Source organism: Coregonus clupeaformis, unplaced genomic scaffold (genome assembly GCF_020615455.1).
Source record: "Coregonus clupeaformis isolate EN_2021a unplaced genomic scaffold, ASM2061545v1 scaf0138, whole genome shotgun sequence".
Classification (NCBI taxonomy): domain Eukaryota; kingdom Metazoa; phylum Chordata; class Actinopteri; order Salmoniformes; family Salmonidae; genus Coregonus; species Coregonus clupeaformis.
The window spans coordinates 248,868-272,974 of record NW_025533593.1 but is presented as its reverse complement, the minus strand read 5'-3'; the positions used below and the strand labels follow the sequence as shown (position 1 = coordinate 272,974).

The 24,107-nt window shown below is 42.3% G+C and overlaps 1 protein-coding gene across 1 annotated transcript; it reads left to right on the top strand.

Moving 5' to 3' along the window:
* The first annotated feature begins 1,563 nt into the window (after window positions 1–1,563).
* On the top strand, window positions 1,564–23,873 carry LOC121532651. Its single transcript, XM_041838440.2, has 12 exons — window positions 1,564–1,669; window positions 5,010–5,137; window positions 5,249–5,378; window positions 5,661–5,692; window positions 6,644–6,702; window positions 6,812–7,026; window positions 7,154–7,410; window positions 19,638–19,717; window positions 19,977–20,049; window positions 20,343–20,619; window positions 23,121–23,147; window positions 23,515–23,873. Exons 1-12 carry the CDS (start codon window positions 1,564–1,566, stop codon window positions 23,790–23,792), a joined length of 1,662 nt encoding a protein of 553 aa, XP_041694374.2. The 3' UTR covers window positions 23,793–23,873.
* The last annotated feature ends 234 nt before the right edge of the window (window positions 23,874–24,107 follow it).

Here is a 24,107-nt window from a genome sequence, read left to right as displayed (position 1 = left end):
ACTAGCCGGTGCCCCCGCACATTGACTCTGCACCGGTACCCCCCTGTATATATAGGCTCCCTACTGTTATTTTATTTTACTTCTGCTCTTTTTTTTCTCAACACTTTTTTTGTTGTTGTTTTATTTTTACTTTTTTTGTTTAAAATAAATGCACTGTTGGTTAAGGGCTGTAAGTAAGCATTTCACTGTAATGTCTGCACCTGTTGTATTCGGCGCATGTGACCAATAACATTTGATTTGATTTGATTTGATTTGAGTTGAGTTTTTACCAAAAAGTTATATTTTGCTTTCATCTGACCATAAGATCATTTTGACCCCACGTGTTGAGATCTTGCGTGGAGCCCCAGTTCGAGGGAGATTATCAGTGGTCTTGTATGTCTTCCATTTCCTAATAATTGCTCCCACAGTTGATTTCTTCAAACCAAGCTGCTTACCTATTGCAGATTCAGTCTTCCCATTCTGGTGCAGGTCTACAATTTTGTTTCTGGTGTCCTTTGACAGCTCTTTGGTCTTGGCCATAGTGGAGTTTGGAGTGTGACTGTTTGAGGTTGTGGACAGGTGTCTTTTATACTGATAACAAGTTCAAACAGGTGCCATTAATACAGGTAACGAGTGGAGGACAGAGGAGAGAGCCAGAAATCTTGCTTGTTTGTAGGTGACCAAATACTTATCTTCCACCATAATTTGCAAATAAATTCATTAAAAATCCTACAATGTGATTTTCTAGATTTTTTTCTCTCAATTTGTCTGTCATAGTTGACGTGTACCTATGAAGAAAATTACAGGCCTCTCTCATCTTTTTAATTGGGAGAACTTGCACAATTGGTGGCTGACTAAATACTTTTTTTCCCCACTGTATAACATCATTCTCATGAACTGAGTGAAATGAATTAAGAACAGTGAAGTGACCACAGCATGTGGTGGTGGTGTAGGGGAACAGAGCAGTGTGTGACTGTTTCCTGTGTTCAGGTTGACCCGGTCTGTAGAGAAGCATCGCCATCTGGAGAGGCAGAGGGAGGAGCCTAGGGCACTGGTCATCAAGGTAAGACTAATGCCGTTCCAGAAGGGTCAAATGTCATTGTGAACTAACCACATATACTGTTTGCGTGTGTGTGTGTGTGTGTGTGTGTGTGTGTGTGTGTGTGTGTGTGTGTGTGTGTGTGTGTGTGTGTGTGTGTGTGTGTGTGTGTGTGTGTGTGTGTGTGTGTGTGTGTGTGTGTGTGTGTGTGTGTGTGTGTGTGTGTGCGTGCGTGTATGAAAAAGAGGTATTGTGAGACCAGAAGAAAAATCTAGTATGTCTTACAAATATTAACATATTAATTTTGTTTATTTTATATCAGTAGGCAGTATTTCTATTCTCTTCCTTATATCTTGTCATCTTTGTTATTTTAGAGACCCTTCATGTTGGATGTTCCAGCTCTGCTGCTGACCACTCTGGAGGATCTCACTGGAGAACAGCTGAAGACATTTCAGTCTTACCTGACTAGTTTCCAGCTGGCTGGCTTTCCTCCCATCCCAGAGAACCAGCTGGAGAACGCTAACAGACAGGACACAGTGGATCAGATGGTGGAGAGATACGACCCTGAGGCAGCTGTGGAGATCACACTGATGATCCTGAAGAGGATGGACCAGAATGATCTCACTAAGAAGTTACAGAGAGATAACAGAGGTAAAACAACCAGACCAATGAATCTGTTCTTTAAATTTCAGTTCCTTGTTTATAAATCAAATCAAATCAAATCAAATGGTATTGGTCACATGCGCCGAATACAACAGGTGCAGACATTACAGTGAAATGCTTACTTAGAGCCCTTAACCAACAGTGCATTTATTTTTAACAAAAAAAGTAAAAATAAAACAACAACAAAAAAAAGTGTTGAGAAAAAAAAGAGCAGAAGTAAAATAAAATAACAGTAGGGAGGCTATATATACAGGGGGTACCGGTGCAGAGTCAATGTGCGGGGGCACCGGCTAGTTGAGATAGTTGAAGTAATATGTACATGTGGGTAGAGTTAAAGTGACTATGCATAAATAATTAACAGAGTAGCAGCAGCATAAAAAGGATGGGGTGGGGGGGCAGTGCAAATAGTCCGGGTAGCCATGATTAGCTGTTCAGGAGTCTTATGGCTTGGGGGTAGAAGCTGTTGAGAAGTCTTTTGGACCTAGACTTGGCACTCCGGTACCGCTTGCCGTGCGGTAGCAGGGAGAACAGTCTATGACTAGGGTGGCTGGAGTCTTTGACAATTTTGAGGGCCTTCCTCTGACACCGCCTGGTATAGAGGTCCTGGATGGCAGGAAGCTTTGCCCCAGTGATGTACTGGGCCGTACGCACTACCCTCTGTAGTGCCTTGCGGTCGGAGGCCAAGCAGTTGCCATACCAGGCGGTGATGCAACCAGTCAGGATGCTCTCGATGGTGCAGCTGTAGAATTTTTTGAGGATCTGAGGACCCATGCCAAATCTTTTCAGTCTCCTGAGGGGGAATAGGCTTTGTCGTCCCCTCTTCACGACTGTCTTGGTGTGTTTGGACCATGATAGTTTGTTGGTGATGTGGACACCAAGGAACTTGAAGCTCTCAACCTGTTCCACTACAGCCCCGTCGATGAGAATGGGGCGTGCTCAGTCCTCTTTTTTTTCCTGTAGTCCACAATCATCTCCTTTGTCTTGGTCACGTTGAGGGAGAGGTTGTTGTCCTGGCACCAAACGGCCAGGTCTCTGACCTCCTCCCTATAGGCTGTCTCATCGTTGTCGGTGATCAGGCCTACCACTGTTGTGTCGTCGGCAAACTTAATGATGGTGTTGGAGTCGTGCCTGGCCATGCAGTCATGGGTGAACAGAGAGTACAGGAGGGGACTGAGCACGCACCCCTGAGGGGCCCCCGTGTTGAGGATCAGTGTGGCAGATGTGTTGTTACCTACCCTTACCACCTGGGGGCGGCCCGTCAGGAAGTCCAGGATCCAGTTGCAGAGGGAGGTGTTTAGTCCCAGGATCCTTAGCTCAGTGATGAGCTTAGAGGGCACTATGGTGTTGAATGCTGAGCTGTAGTCAATGAATAGCATTCTCACGTAGGTGTTCCTCTTGTCCAGGTGGGAAAGGGCAGTGTGGAGTGCAATAGAGATTGCATCATCTGTGGATCTGTTGGGGCGGTATGCAAATTGGAGTGGGTCTAGGGTTTCTGGGATAATGCTGTTGATGTGAGCCATGACCAGCCTGTCAAAGCACTTCATGGCTACAGACGTCAGTGCTACGGGTCGGTAGTCATTTAGGCAGGTTATCTTAGAGTCCTTGGGCACGGGGACTATGGTGGTCTGCTTGAAACATGTTGGTATTACAGACTCAGTCAGGGACATGTTGAAAATGTCAGTGAAGACACTTGCCAGTTGGTCAGCACATGCTCGGAGTACACGTCCTGGTAATCCGTCTGGCCCTGCGGCCTTGTGAATGTTGACCTGCTTAAAAGTCTTACTCACATCGGCTACGGAGAGCGTGATCACATAGTCATCCGGAACAGCTGGTGCTCTCATGCATGCTTCAGTGTTGCTTGCCTCGAGGCGAGCATAGAAGTGGTTTAGCTCGTCTGGTAGGCTTGTGTCACTGGGCAGCTCGCGGCTGTGCTTCCCTTTGTAGTCTGTAATAGTTTTCAAGCCCTGCCACATCCGACGAGCGTCAGAGCCAGTGTAGTACGATTCAATCTTAGTCCTGTATTGACTCTTTGCCTGTTTGATGGTTCGTCGGAGGGCATAGCGGGATTTCTTATAAGCGTCCGGGTTAGAGTCCCGTTCCTTGAAAGCGGCAGCTCTACCCTTTAGCTCAGTGCGGATGTTTCCTGTAATCCATGGCTTCTGGTTGGGGTATGTACGTACGGTCACTGTGGGGACGACATCATCGATGCACTTATTGATGCACTTATTGATGAAGCCAGTTAATCATCATCTTTCCTTCACACGAGAACAACTTGCTGACAAATTTGAAAATATAATGTCTGCAAATGTCGCAACACCATGGACAACTGTAGAAAAAATATAGACTGTTAAAAAATCATAACTGTACAGCTAAATAATTTCTGGACAGAAAGATAATCCCAATGTACCTTTTTTGACCAGAGATCTGCTAATGAATCCTCAGCCTGCTGAGTTTATCCCCAAAATGTTTCTGATTGTTTGCCAGACTACGTCTTAGTGAAGTTATTCTGTTCTTTGTGTTATCACCTTTACCTGGTTGGATTCTGGTTAGTTGATAAACACTGAGGGGACAAAACATTATGAACACTTGATCTTCCATGGCATAGACTGACCACGTGAATCCAGGTGAAAGCTATGATCCCTTATTGATGTCACTTGTTAAATCCACTTCAATCAGTGTAGATGAAGGGGAAGAGACCGGTCAAAGAAGGATTGTTAATCTTGAGACAATTGAGACATGGATTGTGTACGTGTGCCATTCAGAGGGTGAATGGGCAAGACAAAATATTTAAGTGCCTTTGAACGAGGTATGGTAGTATGTGCCAGGCACAACGGTTTGTGTCAAGAACTGCAACGCTGCTGGGTTTTTCACGCTCAACAGTTTCCCATGTGTATCAAGAACAGTCCACCACCCAAAGGACATCCAGCCAACTTGACACAACTGGGAAGCATTGGAGTCAACAAGGGCCAGCATCCCTGTGGAACGCTTTCGACACGTTGTAGAGTCCATGCCCTACGAATTGAGGCTGTTCTGAGGGCAAAAGGAGGGAGTGGTGCAACTCAACATTATTAAGATGTTTTCTCTCTCTCTCTCTCTCTCTCTCTCTCTCTCTCTCTCTCTCTCTCTCTCTCTCTCTCCCTCTCCCTCTCTCCCTCTCCCTCTCTCTCTCTCTCTCTCTCTCTCTCTCTCTCTCTCTCTCTCTCTCTCTCTCTCTCTCTCTCTCTCTCTCTCTCTCTCTCTCTCTCTCTCTCTCCTACAGGAAAGAAAAGGGAAAGAAGTGAGTCTCCACTGACCTCACCTTCTCTCATGCCATTCTGGCCTGATCTAGCTTCTGGTTACAAAGCGACTGAGGAGGATTGTGTCCGACTGATTGGCAGTTCTTCTAGTGCCATGTGGACGGAGGCATCAGGCAGCAAAGACACTGGAATCCAACAGGACAAATATGAACTGTTCACGGTGAGGAGGAGACGGGATGGAGACAGAAGAACAGAAAACAGGTCAACTTGACATAGAAACAATCTTCTATATTAACAATATTCTCTATCTATTCTGTTGATTTGAATCTAGGAAACCCCAAAGCTGTCAGATCTAGATCCAGAGAGGGGACTGGAGATGGCTAACAGTCTCAACACACAGGTAGCTGTGAACACCCAGGAGAACACCCAGAGGATGGACGAGGAGTTGGGAAGAGAAAGGGGTATGACGAATTTGGTCAAAAATCTTTGATCTGTCGTAATGGCCAGGTATATATGATTTGATTAATGTGGTATTTCGTTTCCTGACACAAGAACAAGCCAGTTGATGAGAAAACTGTTGTCTGTCTAGACAGAAAAAGAATGAAGTCAGATTTTGCAAAACATAATTACATAGTTACTGCATTTTGCCATTGTTGGGCACAGCTAACATCTTTATCTGGAACAATGATGAAGTTAAAGTTGTATAGAAAACATGATGATTGATCTTTATTTGGTTCTCTTAGATTCTCCTCTCTTCCTGGAACAACATCACATGGTAAGACCCTCACTGGACTGAGAGAAAGACTGAAAGAGAGAACATTTGGGTTATCGAATGGACATGAAAAGTTTCAAGTTGGTAACATACGGTTGAAACCTTTCTTAGGACTTTGCTTGTGGAAGCCAGATGAGACAAAATGGCGTCCCTTGAGAGGGCAAGAACAAGATGTATGTCAGGAGATGTGGAGTATCATAAGGAGATGTATACTGGGAATACGGAGGAGGAATGGAGGGAAAAAGAGAGGCAGAGGAGGTCAAAGAGAGAGAGGGAGGAAGAGGGTGAGATTGAATCAGGAGAAGATGGCGGAAAAAAGGGAGATGGTTTGTCGAAGAAGAATGGTGGAAAGTGTAAACAGAGTGAGCCGTAAGCCGGATCGAAGACAGGAGGAGAAATGGAAGTGAATGAAGGTGAATTATCAGAGGTGGCAGGTGTGGTGAAGTCCTCGGAGCCCGATGCACCGATGGCCAGGATAAAGATTAGTCTGTGATGGTAGGAGTGACATTTTGGAGAAAGTGGACCCCTGCAGACAGGGTGGCGTGAGTAGAGAAACAGAAGAGTCATTGTCTGGTCTTTTGAGTTTTGACGTTGAGTCTTTGCCCGACAAAGTGAAGTTAGGATATTTCAGTTATCCTGTACGAGCTTATGTGCCGAATATATCACGTTATGACAGGTGTCAAGCTTATGGACATGTGGCAGCAGTGTGGAGGAGGGAGGTTCCTAGGTGTGAGAAGTGTGCAGAAGGGTATGAGACAAAATAATGTGTAGTATTAGTGAAAGAAGTGGTATGTTGTAGGTATGCCCATGGGGCTGGGGATCAGAAATGTCTGGTGCGAGAGAGGCAGGTTGAGGTTGCCAGAGATAGAGTGGAGCAAAGGGTGTCGTATGGTTTTAAAAAAAAATCTTCACACTATTGGTTGAATTACAGTATCTATTGTTTCTACATTTTAGAGTTCTCCAGATGAATTTACACCTGAAATCCACGATCAGGACAACAGGGGAGAATACCGGTAACTTTAAATATTTAATGTTTCTTATTGGTAGTTTGTATAAAAGAAGGACAATACCTTAAATCCAGAAAATCTCACAAAATGAAATCCTTCATTGTTTGTTCTACAGGTTCCAGTGCCCCAGTGCAGGTCTGTTCCAGTGCAGTATAACAGGCCTGGTGTTTAGGATGGAGGGAGAGGGAGGGGTGCTCTATAGGACAGTCCCCTGGGACAGGAGGCTTCTAGCCCAGAGAGGCAAGATACCTGCAGGACCCCTATTCAAGTTTACATGCCTTAAGGGGTCTGTCTGTCAACTACACCTCCCACACTGTGAGATTCATTCTGGTAAGTAATACATTTCCAGGGAGGTTATAGACTGCGTATTCTTAATCACCATCAGTAGCATCACTACTCAACTACTTTGTTGTTATTGTCATCTGAACAGAAGACTAATGTTCTCTTTCTCTCCTAGAGGGTGGATGTGACTTCCTGTCTGTAGCCCATGTGACTGATGATGACAGTACGGAGTTTCTCCATCCCCATGAGACAACAGAAACTCACGTCATATTAAACATCAATGGATTCAGCAACTATGGCATCACCAAGGATAAGGAAGCTCCTGTCTCTCCTATCCGTGGTCTGGTGCTACTATTTTACCAACTCCCAGATGATACAAATAATTCCACCCTAAATGTGTTGTTGATGCCCAGGAATGTTGACATTGATGAGGTAAGTAGATCAGAGTTGTCAAACTCCTCTTTCGTTGGAATTCAATCAATATTGCACTGTTGAACTCACCTTTTACCACAGAAAAGCATTTTTGGGGGTAATGTAACTGTAAACGGGGAATTGAAAACTGGGGGGGGTCTCTCTCGCCAACCCAACATCTTAACCATTAGACCAAGAGGACATCCTCAAAGTCAGAGGGCGACATTTGGGCTTCCATGTTTCAGGCATGGCTACCTCATCATGACAGTGTGTTCCAAACCATTTTCAATCCTCTCAAGGTGTGTAAGACAAGGAGAACAAGGAATGGAGACAGAGAAATCTACATTGAAAAAAATTCTAACTGTAGACTAACCCCGGACCAAAAATACACCCTCTCCACCGATCTTATAGATGAACATCACATAGATCCAAAGGTAGGGTAATATATATGACATGAGCAAGAGAGAGTAAATGTGTTAACAAATGTCAATTATTTTTGTGATGCTACCTTGATAAGAAATAGAAATCCCAGTGGTGTAAAGTACTTAAATAAAAATACTTTAAAGTACTTCTTAAGTACAGTGAGGGAAAAAAGTATTTGATCCCCTGCTGATTTTGTACGTTTGCCCACTGACAAAGAAAGATCAGCCTATAATTTTAATGGTAGGTTTATTTGAACAGTGAGAGACAGAATAACAACAAAAAAATCCAGAAAAACGCATGTCAAAAATGTTATAAATTGATTTGCATTTTAATTAGGGAAATAAGTATTTGACCCCTCTGCAAAACATAACTTAGTACTTGGTGGCAAAACCCTTGTTGGCAATCACAGAGGTCAGACGTTTCTTGTAGTTGGCCACCAGGTTTGCACACATCTCAGGAGGGATTTTGTTCCACTCCTCTTTGCAGATCTTCTCCAAGTCATTAAGGTTTCGAGGCTGACGTTTGGCAACTCGAACCTTCAGCTCCCTCCACAGATTTTCTATGGGATTAAGGTCTGGAGACTGGCTAGGCCACTCCAGGACCTTAATATGCTTCTTCTTGAGCCACTCCTTTGTTGCCTTGGCTGTGTGTTTTGGGTCATTGTCATGCTGTGATAAGATGTTTTTATAGTGTAATGATGTCATGTCATAGTATCGTGGGGAACAGGGTAGAGTTACTAGATAAGTGGTTAGGAGACAGAAAGTCTACATTCCATTATGTCAAAAGAGATTACTGATGTTTAGGATAGCATGAGTGATGGGCAGGATAGTGACTTGGGGTAAAGAGTGATGAACATCAAAGACAGGGAGTGCCCATGGAGACTTACCAGATGTATGCCAGGAAGAGGGTAACAGAAGGTATATAAGGTAGAGTGTTTCCTTTGTTCAAGTTAGTTCAACTGACTAAGGGCAAAGCCATGTCCGTTTGTTGGATGAACCCACGAGCTCGTGATCCAATAAATACTTGGTATAAAATCTCCACAGAATGTCTAAGTAAATTCTTGCATCTTGAACTTCTCAATACCAGAAACTCATCATAACATGCTGGAATACCCATCCACGACCCATTTTCAATGCCCTAGCTGAGGGAAGGAGGTTCTCACCCGAGATTTGACGGTACATGGCCCCGTCCATCGTCCCTTTGATGCGGTGAAGTTGTCCTGTCCCCTTAGGGCTCATCTGACCACAACACTTTCACCCAGTTCTCCTCTGAATCATTCAGATGTTCATTGGCAAACTTCAGACGGCCCTGTATATGTGCTTTCTTGAGCAGGGGGACCTTGAGGGCGCTGCAGGATTTCAGTCCTTCACGGCGTAGTGTGTTACCAATTGTTTTCTTGGTGACTATGGTCCCAGCTGCCTTGAGATCATTGACAAGATCCTCCCGTGTAGTTCTGGGCTGATTCCTCACCGTTCTCATGATCATTGCAACTCCACGAGGTGAGATCTTGCATGGAGCCCCAGGCCGAGGGAGATTGACAGTTCTTTTGTGTTGCTTCCATATGCGAATAATCGCACCAACTGTTGTCACCTTCTCACCAAGCTGCTTGGCGATGGTCTTGTAGCCCATTCCAGCCTTGTGTAGGTCTACAATCTTGTCCCTGACATCCTTGGAGAGCTCTTTGGTCTTGGCCATGGTGGAGAGTTTGGAATCTGATTGATTGATTGCTTCTGTGGACTGGTGTCTTTTATACAGGTAACAAGCTGAGATTAGGAGCACTCCCTTTAAGAGTGTGCTCCTAATCTCAGCTCCTTACCTGTATAAAAGACACCTGGGAGCCAGAAATCTTTCTGATTGAGAGGGTGTCAAATACTTATTTTCCTCATTAAAATGCAAATCAATTTATAACATTTTTTACATGCGTTTTTCTGGATATTTTTGTTGTTATTCTGTCTCTCACTGTTCAAATAAACCTACCATTAAAATTATAGACTGATCATTTCTTTGTCAGTGGGCAAACGTACTAAATCAGCAGGGGATCAAATACTTTTTTCCCTCACTGTACTTTTTTTGGGGTATCTGTACTTTACTATTTATATTTTTGACAACTTTTACTTTTACTTCACTACATTCCTAAAGAAAATAATGTACTTTTTACTCCATACATTTTCCCTGAAGCCCAAAAGTACTCATTACATTTTGTATGCGTAGCAGCAATGGAAAATGGTGCCATTCACGCACTTATCAAGTGAACATCCCTGGTCATCCCTACTGCCTCTGATCTAGCGGACTCAATAAACACACATGCTTCGTTAGTAAATTATGTCTAAGTGTTGGTGTGTGCCCCTGGCTATCCATAAAAAAAAATTAAAAGAAGAAGATGTTGCCGTCTGGTTTGCTTAATATTAGGAATTTGAAACAATTTATACTTTTACTTTTAATACTTAAGTATATTTTAGCAATTACATGTACTTTTGATACTTAAGTATATTCAAAAAATACTTATAGACTTTTACTCAAGTAGTATTTTACTGGGTGACTCACTTTTACTTGAGTCGTTTTCTATTAAGGTATCTTTACTTTTACTCAAGTATAACAATTGAGTACTTTTTCCACTACTGGAAATTACACACAATTCTGTTTGACTTGATACTTATATATTTTTTTTTCAGGAAGCAGAGTTTGTGGATTATGATTTCTACACAAACTACACGCCAACATTTCAGTTGGATTTACAAACTGTTATTAAAAAAGTGAATCTTCTTCTGAAAGAACATGACGGTCCTGAAAATCAATGTGTATGGGACCGCCTTGTTTCACTACCAGGTAACTGAAATTCAGAGAGAGTAGGAGTTACTATAGAACTAGTAGTAATAGTGGCATTTCACATTTACATTTTACATTAGTAGCAATCATCATAATAGCATGGTAGTAGTATTGGTAGCAGTAATAGTAATAGTACTAGTAGTAGCAGTCATATTGTTGTTATTGCTGTTGTTGATTGAATTAGATTTATTATAATCCATCATTATTTGACTATACAGTACAACACCTTCTCTTTCTCATCCACAGTCTCCCCAACAGAAGTTCCCTCTTCAGGTAACGGTTCTCATCAAACCTTCTACCTGTCTTAGTCTCATCACTGATGGTTTCCTTATCATAAACAATGATACTATGAGGAAATCAAATGTGAAGAACTCAAATTATCCTAATGGTTCTGTGTTGTAAAATGAATGATGGTGTACAGTGCCTTTCATTGGATCTTGCCTGCAGTGTAACCTAGCTCATTTTAAATACTACTGTATATACCCACTTTTTCATTATATGGATGGTCTGTCAAATGAAATAATTTATTGAGGAGCATGTGTAATCAAGGTCTCTTTTTATCCACAGTTACCCCACCAGGTGGCGCTACAGCAGGTAAATATAATTTCCTGTCTTCTCCCAAGAGATTCAATTGTGTAAAAGGAGAGAGTTCCCTAATACCAGATTTTACAGTAAACACAATAATGTAGCTTTTTAGAATCCTGAAGATAAGAGCAAGAAAACATGAGTTACTAATTAGTTACTTAATGCTGAGGGAGCGTTGCACCTTTTCCTTTTCAATTATGAGTTCATTGTTCAGTTGCACCTCGACTCCTGTGGTTAAGTGCCGCCCACTTCTTTTCTAATTCAATTACAATCTCAGCAAGATGGCATCATCAGAATAAATTAGAGGAAAAACCAAAATAAATGGAGAAACTTATTCAAGAAAGATAAAGTGTAATATATTGTAAAAAATAAAGCAACCTGGATGGAATATGGGGAAAAATGCACCAAATTCTTTTTAAATCTTCAACATAGGAATGCTACCAAAAATAATTTTATGAAACTGGTTACAAATGACGGAGTCACCCATGATTCACCAAATTATAATTTGTAGGAGGAAACAAAATACTTTAAGCATATGTTTTTTCGTTTCAGTCGCCTCCATCTCCTCTAACTGAAGCTCATTGTAGAGATTTTTTTTCTATTGATAATGTAAAGTTAACAGAAAGACTCATGTGAAGGTGAATATTACAGAGGAGGAACTTCTGGATGCAATTAAAGACTTTAAGTCCGGGAAAACTCCAGGGTTGGATGGCATACCAGTCGAGGTACACCAAACCTTTTTTGATATACTCAGAGGACCGTTATTAGCATGTTTTAACCACTCCTATGAAAATGGTAGATTATCAGACACTCAAGAAGAAGGTCTGATTTCATTATTACTGAAACAGGATACAAGTGGAAAATATAAAGATCCAGTCCATTTAAAAAATTGGAGGCCCCTTACACTTCAGTGTTGTGATGCAAAAATTCTAGCAAAATGTATAGCGCATATAATTAAAAAGGACATTTTGGACATTATTCATTCTAATCAGACAGATTTTTTACATGGAATATACATTGGAGATAATATAAGGCAAGTACTGGTAACAATAGAACACTATGAAACATATGGGAAACCAGGCCTGCTATTCATAGCAGACTTTGAAAAGGCTATGTATATATATATATATATATATATATATATATATATATATATATATATATATATATATATACATACATTATACAGCTCTGGAAAAAATTAAGAGACCACTGCAAAATTAACAGTTTCTCTGGTTTTACTATTTATAGGTATGTGTTTGGGTAAAAATAACATTTTTGTTTTATTCCATAAACTACTGACAACATTTCTCTCAAATTCCAAATAAAAATATTGTCATTTAGAGCATTTATTTGCAGAAAATGACAACTGGTCAAAATAAAAAAAAAGATGCAGTGTTGTCAGACCTCGAATAATGCAAAGAAAATAAGTTCATGTTCATTTTTAAACAACACAATACTAATGTTTTAACTTAGGAAGAGTTCAGAAATCAATATTTGGTGGAATAACCCTGATTTTCAATCACAGCTTTCATGCTTCTTGGCATGCTCTCCACCAGTCTTTCACATTGATGTTGGGTGACCTTATGCCACTCCTGGCGCAAGCATTCAAGCAGTTCGGCTTTGTTTGATGGCTTGTGATCATCCATCTTCCTCTTGATCACATTCCAGAAGTTTTCAATGGGGTTCAGGTCTGGAGATTGGGCTGGCCATGACAGGGTCTTGATCTGTTGGTCCTCCATCCACACATTGATTGACCTGGCTGTGTGGCATGGCACATTGTCCTGCTGGAAAAACCAATCCTCAGAGTTGGGGAACAATGTCAGAGCAAAAGGAAGCAAGTTTTCTTCCAGGACAACCTTGTACGTGGCTTGATTCATGCGTCCTTCACAAAGACAAATCTGCCCGATTCGAGCCTTGCTGAAGCACCCCCAGATTATCACTGATCCTCCACCAAATTTCACAGTGCGTTCAAGACACTGTGGCTTGTAGGCCTCTCCAGGTCTCCGTCTAACCATTAGACGACCAGGTGTTGGGCAAAGCTGAAAATTGGACTCATCAGTGAAGATGACCTTACTCCAGTCCTCTACGGTCCAATCCTTATGGTCTTTTGCATACCTCAGCCTGGCTCTTCTTTACTTCTCATTGATGAAGGGCCTTTTTCTAGCTTTGCACGACTTCAGCCCTGCCCCTAGGAGCCTGTTTAAAACATCCTCGCCGTGCACTTCACCCCAGCTGCCGTTTGCCATTATTTTTGTAGGTCACTTGATGTCATCCTACGGTTGTTGAGTGACATTCGAATGAGTTGGCGGTCATCCCGGTCAGTAGAGAGTCGTTTTCGCCCTCTGCCGGTCTGTAGCTTTGTTGTCCCCAATGTCTGCTGCTTGACCTTGTTCTTATGAACCGCCGTCTTTGACATTTTAAGGATGGAAGCAACCTGATGCTCACTGTATCCCTCTGGCAGTAAAGCCAGAATTGAACCCTTCCTCACTCAAAACTTTCCTTTTCAACTCTTTTGTCATGGTCAATAGTAATTTTTTTATTAATATTACTTTTGAGGTACTATTAGCACTGTTTTTGCCATCCAGCTGGTCCTATTGCAAGAGGATAGTGATGACCACAGCAGTGGTTTTTATACTTTTCCTCGTTAAATAAGATTTGTTCCAGGTGATCACCTAATCTGTACCTAATTCAGTAGAATGAGGTGTGCCTGTGTTAGAATTCAACAGACACTGGAATGGAATGGCTGTCATACATGTAGAGATGCTGATTTAAGAAACATTTGCAGTAGTCCCTTAATTTTTTCCAGAGCTGTATATATATATATATATTTGCGAGAAAAATCGGGGGATTGGAAGTGATGCAGACAATTACATTGATGGAAGTTACAATCTATCTGCAATATTAAAGCTGATCTACCCCCTAAGAAAAAAATAATTTAAATTAAAAAGATGACATCATCACACCCAACGGGGAGCTTGTTGTTTACATACAGGGCATTTGGAGAGTATTCAGACCCCTTCACCTTTTCCACATTTTGTTACATTACAGCCAAAAAAAAACGGAAATACCTTATTTACATAAGTATTCAGACCCTTTGCTATGAGACTTGAAATTGAGCTCAGGTGCATCCTGTTTCCATTGATCATCCTTGAGAGGAGGGGGGGGGACAATTTAATCCATTTTAGAATAATGCTGTAACATAGCAAGATGTGGAAAAACTCAAGGCGTCTGAATATTTTCCGAATGCACTGCATGGGCCTAATAATGAGGACATAATTTAAACTGTACAAATTCATTACATTTTAATGTAATTAGCATGAAAACAACCAGTCATTATATGTTCATCTGTTGTTAAAAAAGTAGACAAGTTTGTCCACTCTGAAATAATTCCAGCATCCAAACTGCTTGTACCTGCTGCTCACCCTATGGACATTTCCACCCACCGCCCTCAACGGACTTACCCCACCTCAATGGTAATTCAATCACTATTACAGTTGTAAATATGAATATATTATCCTCTCTATTAGTATTGTTATTATATTTTACATTGTTTTGTCCTCAATGTACAGTGGGGAAAAAAAGTATTTAGTCAGCCACCAATTGTGCAAGTTCTCCCACTTAAAAAGATGAGAGAGGCCTGTAATTTTCATCATAGGTACACGTCAACTATGACAGACAAAATGAGAAAAAAAAATCCAGAAAATCACATTGTAGGATTTTTTATGAATTTATTTGCAAATTATGGTGGAAAATAAGTATTTGGTCAATAACAAAAGTTTCTCAATACTTTGATATATACCCTTTGTTGGCAATGACACAGGTCAAACGTTTTCTGTAAGTCTTCACAAGGTTTTCACACACTGTTGCTGGTATTTTGGCCCATTCCTCCATGCAGATCTCCTCTAGAGCAGTGATGTTTTGGGGCTGTCGCTGGGCAACACGGACTTTCAACTCCCTCCAAAGATTTTCTATAGGGTTGAGATCTGGAGACTGGCTAGGCCACTCCAGGACCTTGAAATGCTTCTTACGAAGCCACTCCTTCGTTGCCCGGGCGGTGTGTTTGGGATCATTGTCATGCTGAAAGACCCAGCCACGTTTCATCTTCAATGCCCTTGCTGATGGAAGGAGGTTTTCACTCAAAATCTCACGATACATGGCCCCATTCATTCTTTCCTTTACACTGAAAAGTCGTCCTGGTCCCTTTGCAGAAAAACAGCCCCAAAGCATGATGTTTCCACCCCCATGCTTCACAGTAGGTATGGTGTTCTTTGGATGCAACTCAGCATTCTTTGTCCTCCAAACACGACGAGTTGAGTTTTTACCAAAAAGTTATATTTTGGTTTCATCTGACCATATGACATTCTCCCAATCCTCTTCTGGATCATCCAAATGCACTCTAGCAAACTTCAGACGGGCCTGGACATGTACTGGCTTAAGCAGGGGGACACGTCTGGCACTGCAGGATTTGAGTCCCTGGCGGCGTAGTGTGTTACTGATGGTAGGCTTTGTTACTTTGGTCCCAGCTCTCTGCAGGTCATTCACTAGGTCCCCCCATGTAGTTCTGGGATTTTTGCTCACCGTTCTTGTGATCATTTTGACCCCACGGGGTGAGATCTTGCGTGGAGCCCCAGATCGAGGGAGATTATCAGTGGTCTTGTATGTCTTCCATTTCCTAATAATTGCTCCCACAGTTGATTTCTTCAAACCAAGCTGCTTACCTATTGCAGATTCAGTCTTCCCGGCCTGGTGCAGGTCTACAATTTTGTTTCTGGTGTCCTTTGACAGCTCTTTGGTCTTGGCCATAGTGGAGTTTGGAGTGTGACTGTTTGAGGTTGTGGACAGGTGTCTTTTATACTGATAACAAGTTCAAACAGGTGCCATTAATACAGGTAACGAGTGAAGGACAGAGGAGCCTCTTAAAGAAGAAGTTACAGGTCTGTGAGAGCCAGAAATCTTGCTTGTTTGTAGGTGACCAAATACTTATTTTCCACCATAATTTGCAAATAAATTCATTAAAATCCTACAATGTGATTTTCTGGATTTTTCTTTCTCAATTTGTCTGTCATAGTTGACGTGTACCTATGATGAAAATTACAGGCCTCTCTCATCTTTTTAAGTGGGAGAACTTCCACAATTGGTGGCTGACTAAATACTTTTTTTCCCCACTGTACATTAACTCTGTCTGACAGCTGCTTCCTCTATGGACATTAACTCTGTCTGACAGCTGCTTCCTCAATGTACATTAACTCTGTCTGACAGCTGCTTCCTCTATGGACATTAACTCTGTCTGACAGCTGCTTCCTCTATGGACATTAACTCTGTCTGACAGCTGCTTCCTCTATGGACATTAACTCTGTCTGTCAGCTGCTTCCTCTATGGACATTAACTCTGTCTGTCAGCTGCTTCCTCTATGTACATTAACTCTGTCTGACAGCTGCTTCCTCTATGGACATTAACTCTGTCTGTCAGCTGCTTCCTCTATGGACATTAACTCTGTCTGTCAGCTGCTTCCTCTATGGACATTAACTCTGTCTGTCAGCTGCTTCCTCTATGGACATTAACTCTGTCTGACAGCTGCTTCCTCTATGGACATTAACTCTGTCTGTCAGCTGCTTCCTCTATGGACATTAACTCTGTCTGACAGCTGCTTCCTCTATGGACATTAACTCTGTCTGTCAGCTGCTTCCTCTATGGACATTAACTCTGTCTGACAGCTGCTTCCTCTATGGACATTAACTCTGTCTGTCAGCTGCTTCCTCTATGGACATTAACTCTGTCTGACAGCTGCTTCCTCTATGGACATTAACTCTGTCTGACAGCTGCTTCCTCTATGGACATTAACTCTGTCTGACAGCTGCTTCATCTATGGACATTAACTATGTCTGTCAGCTGCTTCCTCTATGGACATTAACTCTGTCTGAGAGCTGCTTCCTCTATGGACATTAACTATGTCTGACAGCTGCTTCCTCTATGGACATTAACTCTGTCTGACAGCTGCTTCCTCAATGTACATTAACTCTGTCTGACAGCTGCTTCCTCTATGGACATTAACTCTGTCTGACAGCTGCTTCCTCTATGGACATTAACTCTGTCTGACAACTGCTTCCTCAATGTACATTAACTCTGTCTGACAGCTGCTTCCTCTATGGACATTAACTCTGTCTGTCAGCTGCTTCCTCTATGGACATTAACTCTGTCTGTCAGCTGCTTCCTCTATGGACATTAACTCTGTCTGACTGCTGCTTCCTCTATGGACATTAACTCTGTCTGTCAGCTGCTTCCTCTATGGACATTAACTCTGTCTGACAGCTGCTTCCTCTATGGACATTAACTCTGTCTGACAGCTGCTTCCTCTATGGACATTAACTCTGTCTGTCAGCTGCTTCCTCTATGGACATTAACTCTGTCTGACAGCTGCTTCCTCTATGGACATTAACTCTGTCTGACAGCTAATTCCTCTATGGACATTAACTCTGTCTGACAGCTGCTTCCTCTATGGACATTAACTCTGTCTGTCAGCTGCTTCCTCTATGGACATTCGTCACCGTAAAGTTGATACATATACTGTATATATATATATATACATAGTATTATTTATATTATTTATAAATCATGATGATGTAATTAGACAACTACAGTGGGGGGGGGGGAAAGTATTTAGTCAGCCACCAATTGTGCAAGTTCTCCCACTTAAAAAGATGAGAGAGGCCTGTAATTTTCATCATAGGTACACGTCAACTATGACAGACAAATTGAGAAAGAAAAATCCAGAAAATCACATTGTAGGATTTTAATGAATTTATTTGCAAATTATGGTGGAAAATAAGTATTTGGTCACCTACAAACAAGCATGATTTCTGGCTCTCACAGACCTGTAACTTCTTCTTTAAGAGGCTCCTCTGTCCTTCACTCGTTACCTGTATTAATGGCACCTGTTTGAACTTGTTATCAGTATAAAATACACCTGTCCACAACCTCAAACAGTCACACTCCAAACTCCACTATGGCCAAGACCAAAGAGCTGTCAAAGGACACCAGAAACAAAATTGTAGACCTGCACCAAGCTGGGAAGACTGAATCTGCAATAGGTAAGCAGCTTGGTTTGAAGAAATCAACTGTGGGAGCAATTATTAGGAAATGGAAGACATACAAGACCATTGATAATCTCCCTCGATCTGGGGCTCCACGCAAGATCTCACCCTGTGGGGTCAAAATGATCACAAGAACGGAACGGTGAGCAAAAATCCCAGAACCACACGGGGGGACCTAGTGAATGACCTGCAGAGAGCTGGGACCAAAGTAACAAAGCCTACCATCAGTAACACACTACGCCGCCAGGGACTCAAATCCTGCAGTGCCAGACGTGTCCCCTGCTTAAGCCAGTACATGTCCAGGCCCGTCTGAAGTTTGCTAGAGTGCATTTGGATGATCCAGAAGAGGATTGGGAGAATGTCATATGGTCAGATGAAACCAAAATATAACTTTTTGGTAAAAACTCAACTCGTCGTGTTTGGAGGACAAAGAATGCTGAGTTGCATCCAAAGAACACCATACCTACTGTGAAGCATGGGGGTGGAAACATCATGCTTTGGGGCTGTTTTTCTGCAAAGGGATCAGGACGACTTTTCCGTGTAAAGGAAAGAATGAATGGGGCCATGTATCGTGAGATTTTGAGTGAAAACCTCCTTCCATCAGCAAGGGCATTGAAGATGAAACGTGGCTGGGTCTTTCAGCATGACAATGATCCCAAACACACCGCCCGGGCAACGAAGGAGTGGCTTCGTAAGAAGCATTTCAAGGTCCTGGAGTGGCCTAGCCAGTCTCCAGATCTCAACCCTATAGAAAATCTTTGGAGGGAGTTGAAAGTCCGTGTTGCCCAGCGACAGCCCCAAAACATCACTGCTCTAGAGGAGATCTGCATGGAGGAATGGGCCAAAATACCAGCAACAGTGTGTGAAAACCTTGTGAAGACTTACAGAAAACGTTTGACCTGTGTCATTGCCAACAAAGGGTATATATCAAAGTATTGAGAAACTTTTGTTATTGACCAAATACTTATTTTCCACCATAATTTGCAAATAAATTCATAAAAAATCCTACAATGTGATTTTCTGGATTTTCTTTTCTCATTTTGTCTGTCATAGTTGACGTGTACCTATGATGAAAATTACAGGCCTCTCTCATCTTTTTAAGTGGGAGAACTTGCACAATTGGTGGCTGACTAAATACTTTTTTCCCCCACTGTATATCAGTTGGCACAATAATATTATATTTCTTGGAACTTTTTTGTAAAGTTTCTGTATTATTTAGTAATTTTTTTTATTGTTCCATTGGTTGTGTGTGTGTGTGTGTGTGTCTGTGTGTGTGTGTGTGTGTGTGTGTGTGTGTGTGTGTGTGTGTGTGTGTGTTAGGAGCCGGTAGCTGTTTCTGAGAGGGAACAGATGCCAGCAGGGGCACATAACGCCAACCTCCCCAGCACCTCTTCTGGAATGTGAGTGGAGACTGAGTATATTGGTCAGATATTAAAACAATGTAGGCACTGGTGAGATTGAATATATGAGTCTACTGGTATGGTGCTGGAGAGATAATATATTTTAAAAGTGGTGAATTGTCCCTCTAACATCTCTTGTATACCTCTATTACACCATCCTCATGAACTGAGTGAAATGAATTAAGAACAGTGAAGTGACCACAGCATGTGGTGGTGGTGTAGGGGAACAGAGCAGTGTCTGACTGTTTCCTGTGTTCAGGTTGACCCGGTCTGTAGAGAAGCGTCTTCGTCTGGAGAGGCAGAGGGAGGAGCCTAGGGCACTGGGCATCAAGGTAAGACTAGTGGCACTTCAGAAGGGTCAAATGTCATTGTGAACTAACCACATATGCTGTGTTTGTGTGTGTGTGTGTGTGTGTGTGTGTGTGTGTGTGTGTGTGTGTGTGTGTGTGTGTGTGTGTGTGTGTGTGTGTGTGTGTGTGTGTGTGTATGAGATTGAGATATTGTGAGACCAGTAGAAAGATTCTAGTATGTCCTACCAATATTAATGTGTTAATGTTCTTTGTTTTATATCAGTAGTCAGTATTTCTATTCTCTTCCTTATATCTGATCATCTTTGTTATTTTAGAGACCCTCCATGTTGGATGTTCCAGCTCCGCTGCTGACCACTCTGGAGGAGCTCACTGGAGAACAGCTGAAGACATTTCAGTCTTACCTGACTAGTGTCCAGCTGCCTGGCTTTCCTCCCATCCCAGAGAACCAGCTGGAGAACGCTGACAGACAGGACACAGTGGATCAGATGGTGAAGAGATACGACCCTGAGGGAGCTGTGAGGATCACACTGATGAACCTGAGGAAGATGCATCAGCATGATCTCGCTAAGAAGTTACAGAGAGATCTCAGAGGTAAAACATTAAGACCAATGAATCTGTTCTTTAAAAGTTCACTTCCTTGTTTAACATTGACTGAGTGAATCATCATCTTTCCTTACATTTACGTAATTTAGCAGACGCTCTTATCCAGAGCGACTTACAGTTATTGAGTGCATACATTATTTTATTTTTCATACTGGCCTCCCGTGGGTATCGAACCCACAACCCTGGCGTTGCAAACGCCATGCTCTACCAACTGAGCTACATCCCTGCCGGCCATTCCCTCCCCTACCCTGGGCCAATTGTGCGCCGCCCCATGGGTCTCCAGACAGAGCCTGGATTCGAACCAGGATCTCTAGTGGCACAGCTAGTACTGCGATGCAGTGCCTTAGACCACTGCGCCACTCCTTAACACTAAAAGAACAACAACTTGATGACAAATTTGAAAATATAATATCTGCAAATGTCGCAACACCATGGAGAACTGTAGAAAAAATATAGACTGTTAAAAAATCATAACTGTACAGCTACATAATTTCTGGACAGAAAAATAATCCAATGTACCTTTTTTGACCAGAGATCTGCTAATGAATCCTCAGCCTGCTGAGTTTATCCCCAAAATGTTTCTGATTGTTTGCCAGACGACGTCTTAGTAATGTTATTCTGTTCTTTGTGTTATCACCTTTAACTGGTTGTATTCTGGTTAGTTGATAAAAATTGAGTGGACAAAACATTATGAACACTTTCCATGGCATAGCCTGACCAGGTGAATCCAGGTGGAACGCTTTCGACACCTTGTAGAGTCCATGCCCTACGAATTGAGGCTGTTCTGAGGGCAAAAGGGGTGGAGGGGTGAAATTCAATATTAGGAAGATGTTCTCTCTCACGCGCTCTCTCTCTCTCTCTCTCTCTCTCTCTCTCTCTCTCTCTCTCTCTCTCTCTCTCTCACTCTCACTCTGAGTGTACAAAACATTATGAACACTTGATCTTTCCATGGCATAGACTGACCAGGTGAATCCAGGTGAAAGCTATGATCCCTTATTGATGCCACTTGTTAAATCCACTTCAATCAGTGTAGATGAAGGGGAGGAGACCGGTCAAAGAAGGATTTTTAAGCCTTGAGACAATTGAGACATGGATTGTGTACGTGTGCCATTCAGAGGGTGAATTAGCAAGACAAAAGATTGAAGTGCCTTTGAACAGGGTTTGGTAGTAGGTGCCAGGCACACCGGTTTGAATCAAGAACTGCAACGCTGCTGGGTTTTGCACGCTCAACAGTTTCCTGTGTGTATCAAGAACGGTCCACCACCCAAAGGACATCCAGCCAACTTGACACAACTGGGAAGCATTGGAGTCATCATGGGCCAGCATCCCTGTGGAAAGTTTTCAACAACTTGCAGAGTCCATGCCCTACGAATTGAGGCTGTTCTGAGGGCAAAAGGGGGAGGGGTGTATCTCAACATTAGTAAGATGTTCTCTCTCTCTCTCTCTATCTATCTCTCACTCTCTCTCTCTTACAGGAAAGAAAAGGAAAAGAAGTGAGTCACCACTGACCTCATCTTCTCTCAGTACCTTGTTAAAGCACCTTTGGCAGCGATTACAGCCTCGATTCTTCTTGGGTATGACACTACAAGCTTGGCACACCTGTATTTGGGGAGTTTCTCCCATTCTTCTCTGCAGATCCTCTCAAGCTCTGCCAGGTTGGATGTGGAGTGTCAATGCACAGCTATTTTCAGGTCTCTCCAGAGATGTTTGATCGGGTTCTGACTGGGCCATTCAAGGACATTCAGAGACTTGTCCTGAAGCCACTCCTGCGTTGTCTTGGCTGTGTGCTTAGGGTCGTTGTCCTGTTGGAGGGTGAACCTTCGCCCCAGTCTGAGGTCCTGAGCGCTCTGGAGCAGGTTTTCATCAAGGATCTCTCTGTACTTTGCTCCGTTCATCTTTCCCTCGATCCTGACTAGTCTCCCAGTCCCTACCGCTGAAAAACATCCCCACAGCATGATACTGCCACAACCATGCTTCACCGTAGGGATGGTGCCAGGTTTCCTCCAGACGTGACAGTTGGCATTCAGGCCAAAGAGCTCAATCTTGGTTTCATCAGACCAGACAATCTTGTTTCTCATGGTCTGAGAGTCCTTTAGGTGCCTTTTGGAAAACTCCAAGTGGGCTGTCATATTCCTTTTACTGAGGAGTGGCTTCCGTCTGGCCACTCTACCATAAAGGCCTGATTGGTGGAGTAAAGGGTCTGAATACTTATGTAAATGTAATATTTCAGTTTTTTTACATATATACATTTGCTAAAATTTCTACAAAACTGTTTTTGCTTTGTCATTATGGGATGTCGTTTGTAGATTGATGGGGGGGACAGTTTAATCCATTTTAGGCTGTAACGTTAAAAAATGTGGAAAAAGTCAAGGGGTCTGAATACTGTCTGAATGCACTGTATATACCCCCTTTTTAATGATATTCATGGTCTGTCAAATGAAATAATTTATTGAGGAGCACGTGTAATCAAGGTCTCGTTTTATCCACAGTTACACCACCAGGTGGCGCTACAGCAGGTAAATATAATTTCCTGTCTTCCCCCAAGAGATTTAATTGTGTTAGAGGAGAGAGTTCCCTAATACCAGATTTTGACAGTAAACACAATAATGTAGCTTTTTAGAATCCTAAAGATAACAGCAAGAAAACATGAGTTACTAATTAGTTATTTAATGCTGAGGGAGCGTTGCACCTTTTCCTTTTCAATTATGAGTTCATTGTTTGTTTAAGCGCCTTACACTTCTTTCCTAATTAAATTACAATTATTAAAGGTAGACTCAGCAAGATGACATCATTATACACAACAGGGAACTTCTTGTTTACATACATCAACATGAAAGCAGAATTATTTGAGTTATGTTTCATGTTTTTATTTTCTGTGTCTAGGGACAACAAAGGTTCATTTTCTGCTGCTGGACACTCTGCAAGAACTGGGCACAAGCGACCTGAATACATTTCAGTGGTACCTGATTAAGGGTGTGGAGGGCTTTCCTTCCATCTCAAAGGGCCAGCTGGGGGATGCTGACACGCTGGTCACAGTGGATAAGATGGTACAGAGCTACGGTGATGAGGGAGCTGTGAAATTCACACTGAAGATCCTGAGGAAGATGGGCCAGAACAAACTGGCTGATGAGTTAAAGGAGAAGGTCACAAAAAATGTCTGAACTGTATACAGTATGTCTACAACTGTATATGCATTCACACATCAAGTCTTCTCTTGAGTTGGGCTCAGGGATGGAACAACTGTTGAACATCTGAGCTTGTGGTTGTTTGTGGGGTAACAATGTTAGGGACAATAAATAATAATAATAATAATAATAATATGCCATTTAGCAGACGCTTTTATCCAAAGTGACTTACAGTCATGCGTGCATAAATTTTTGTGTATGGGTGGTCCCGGGGATCGAACCCACTACCTTGGCGTTACAAGCGCCGTGCTCTACCAGATGAATCACAATAATTGTTTGCCAAAATAATAA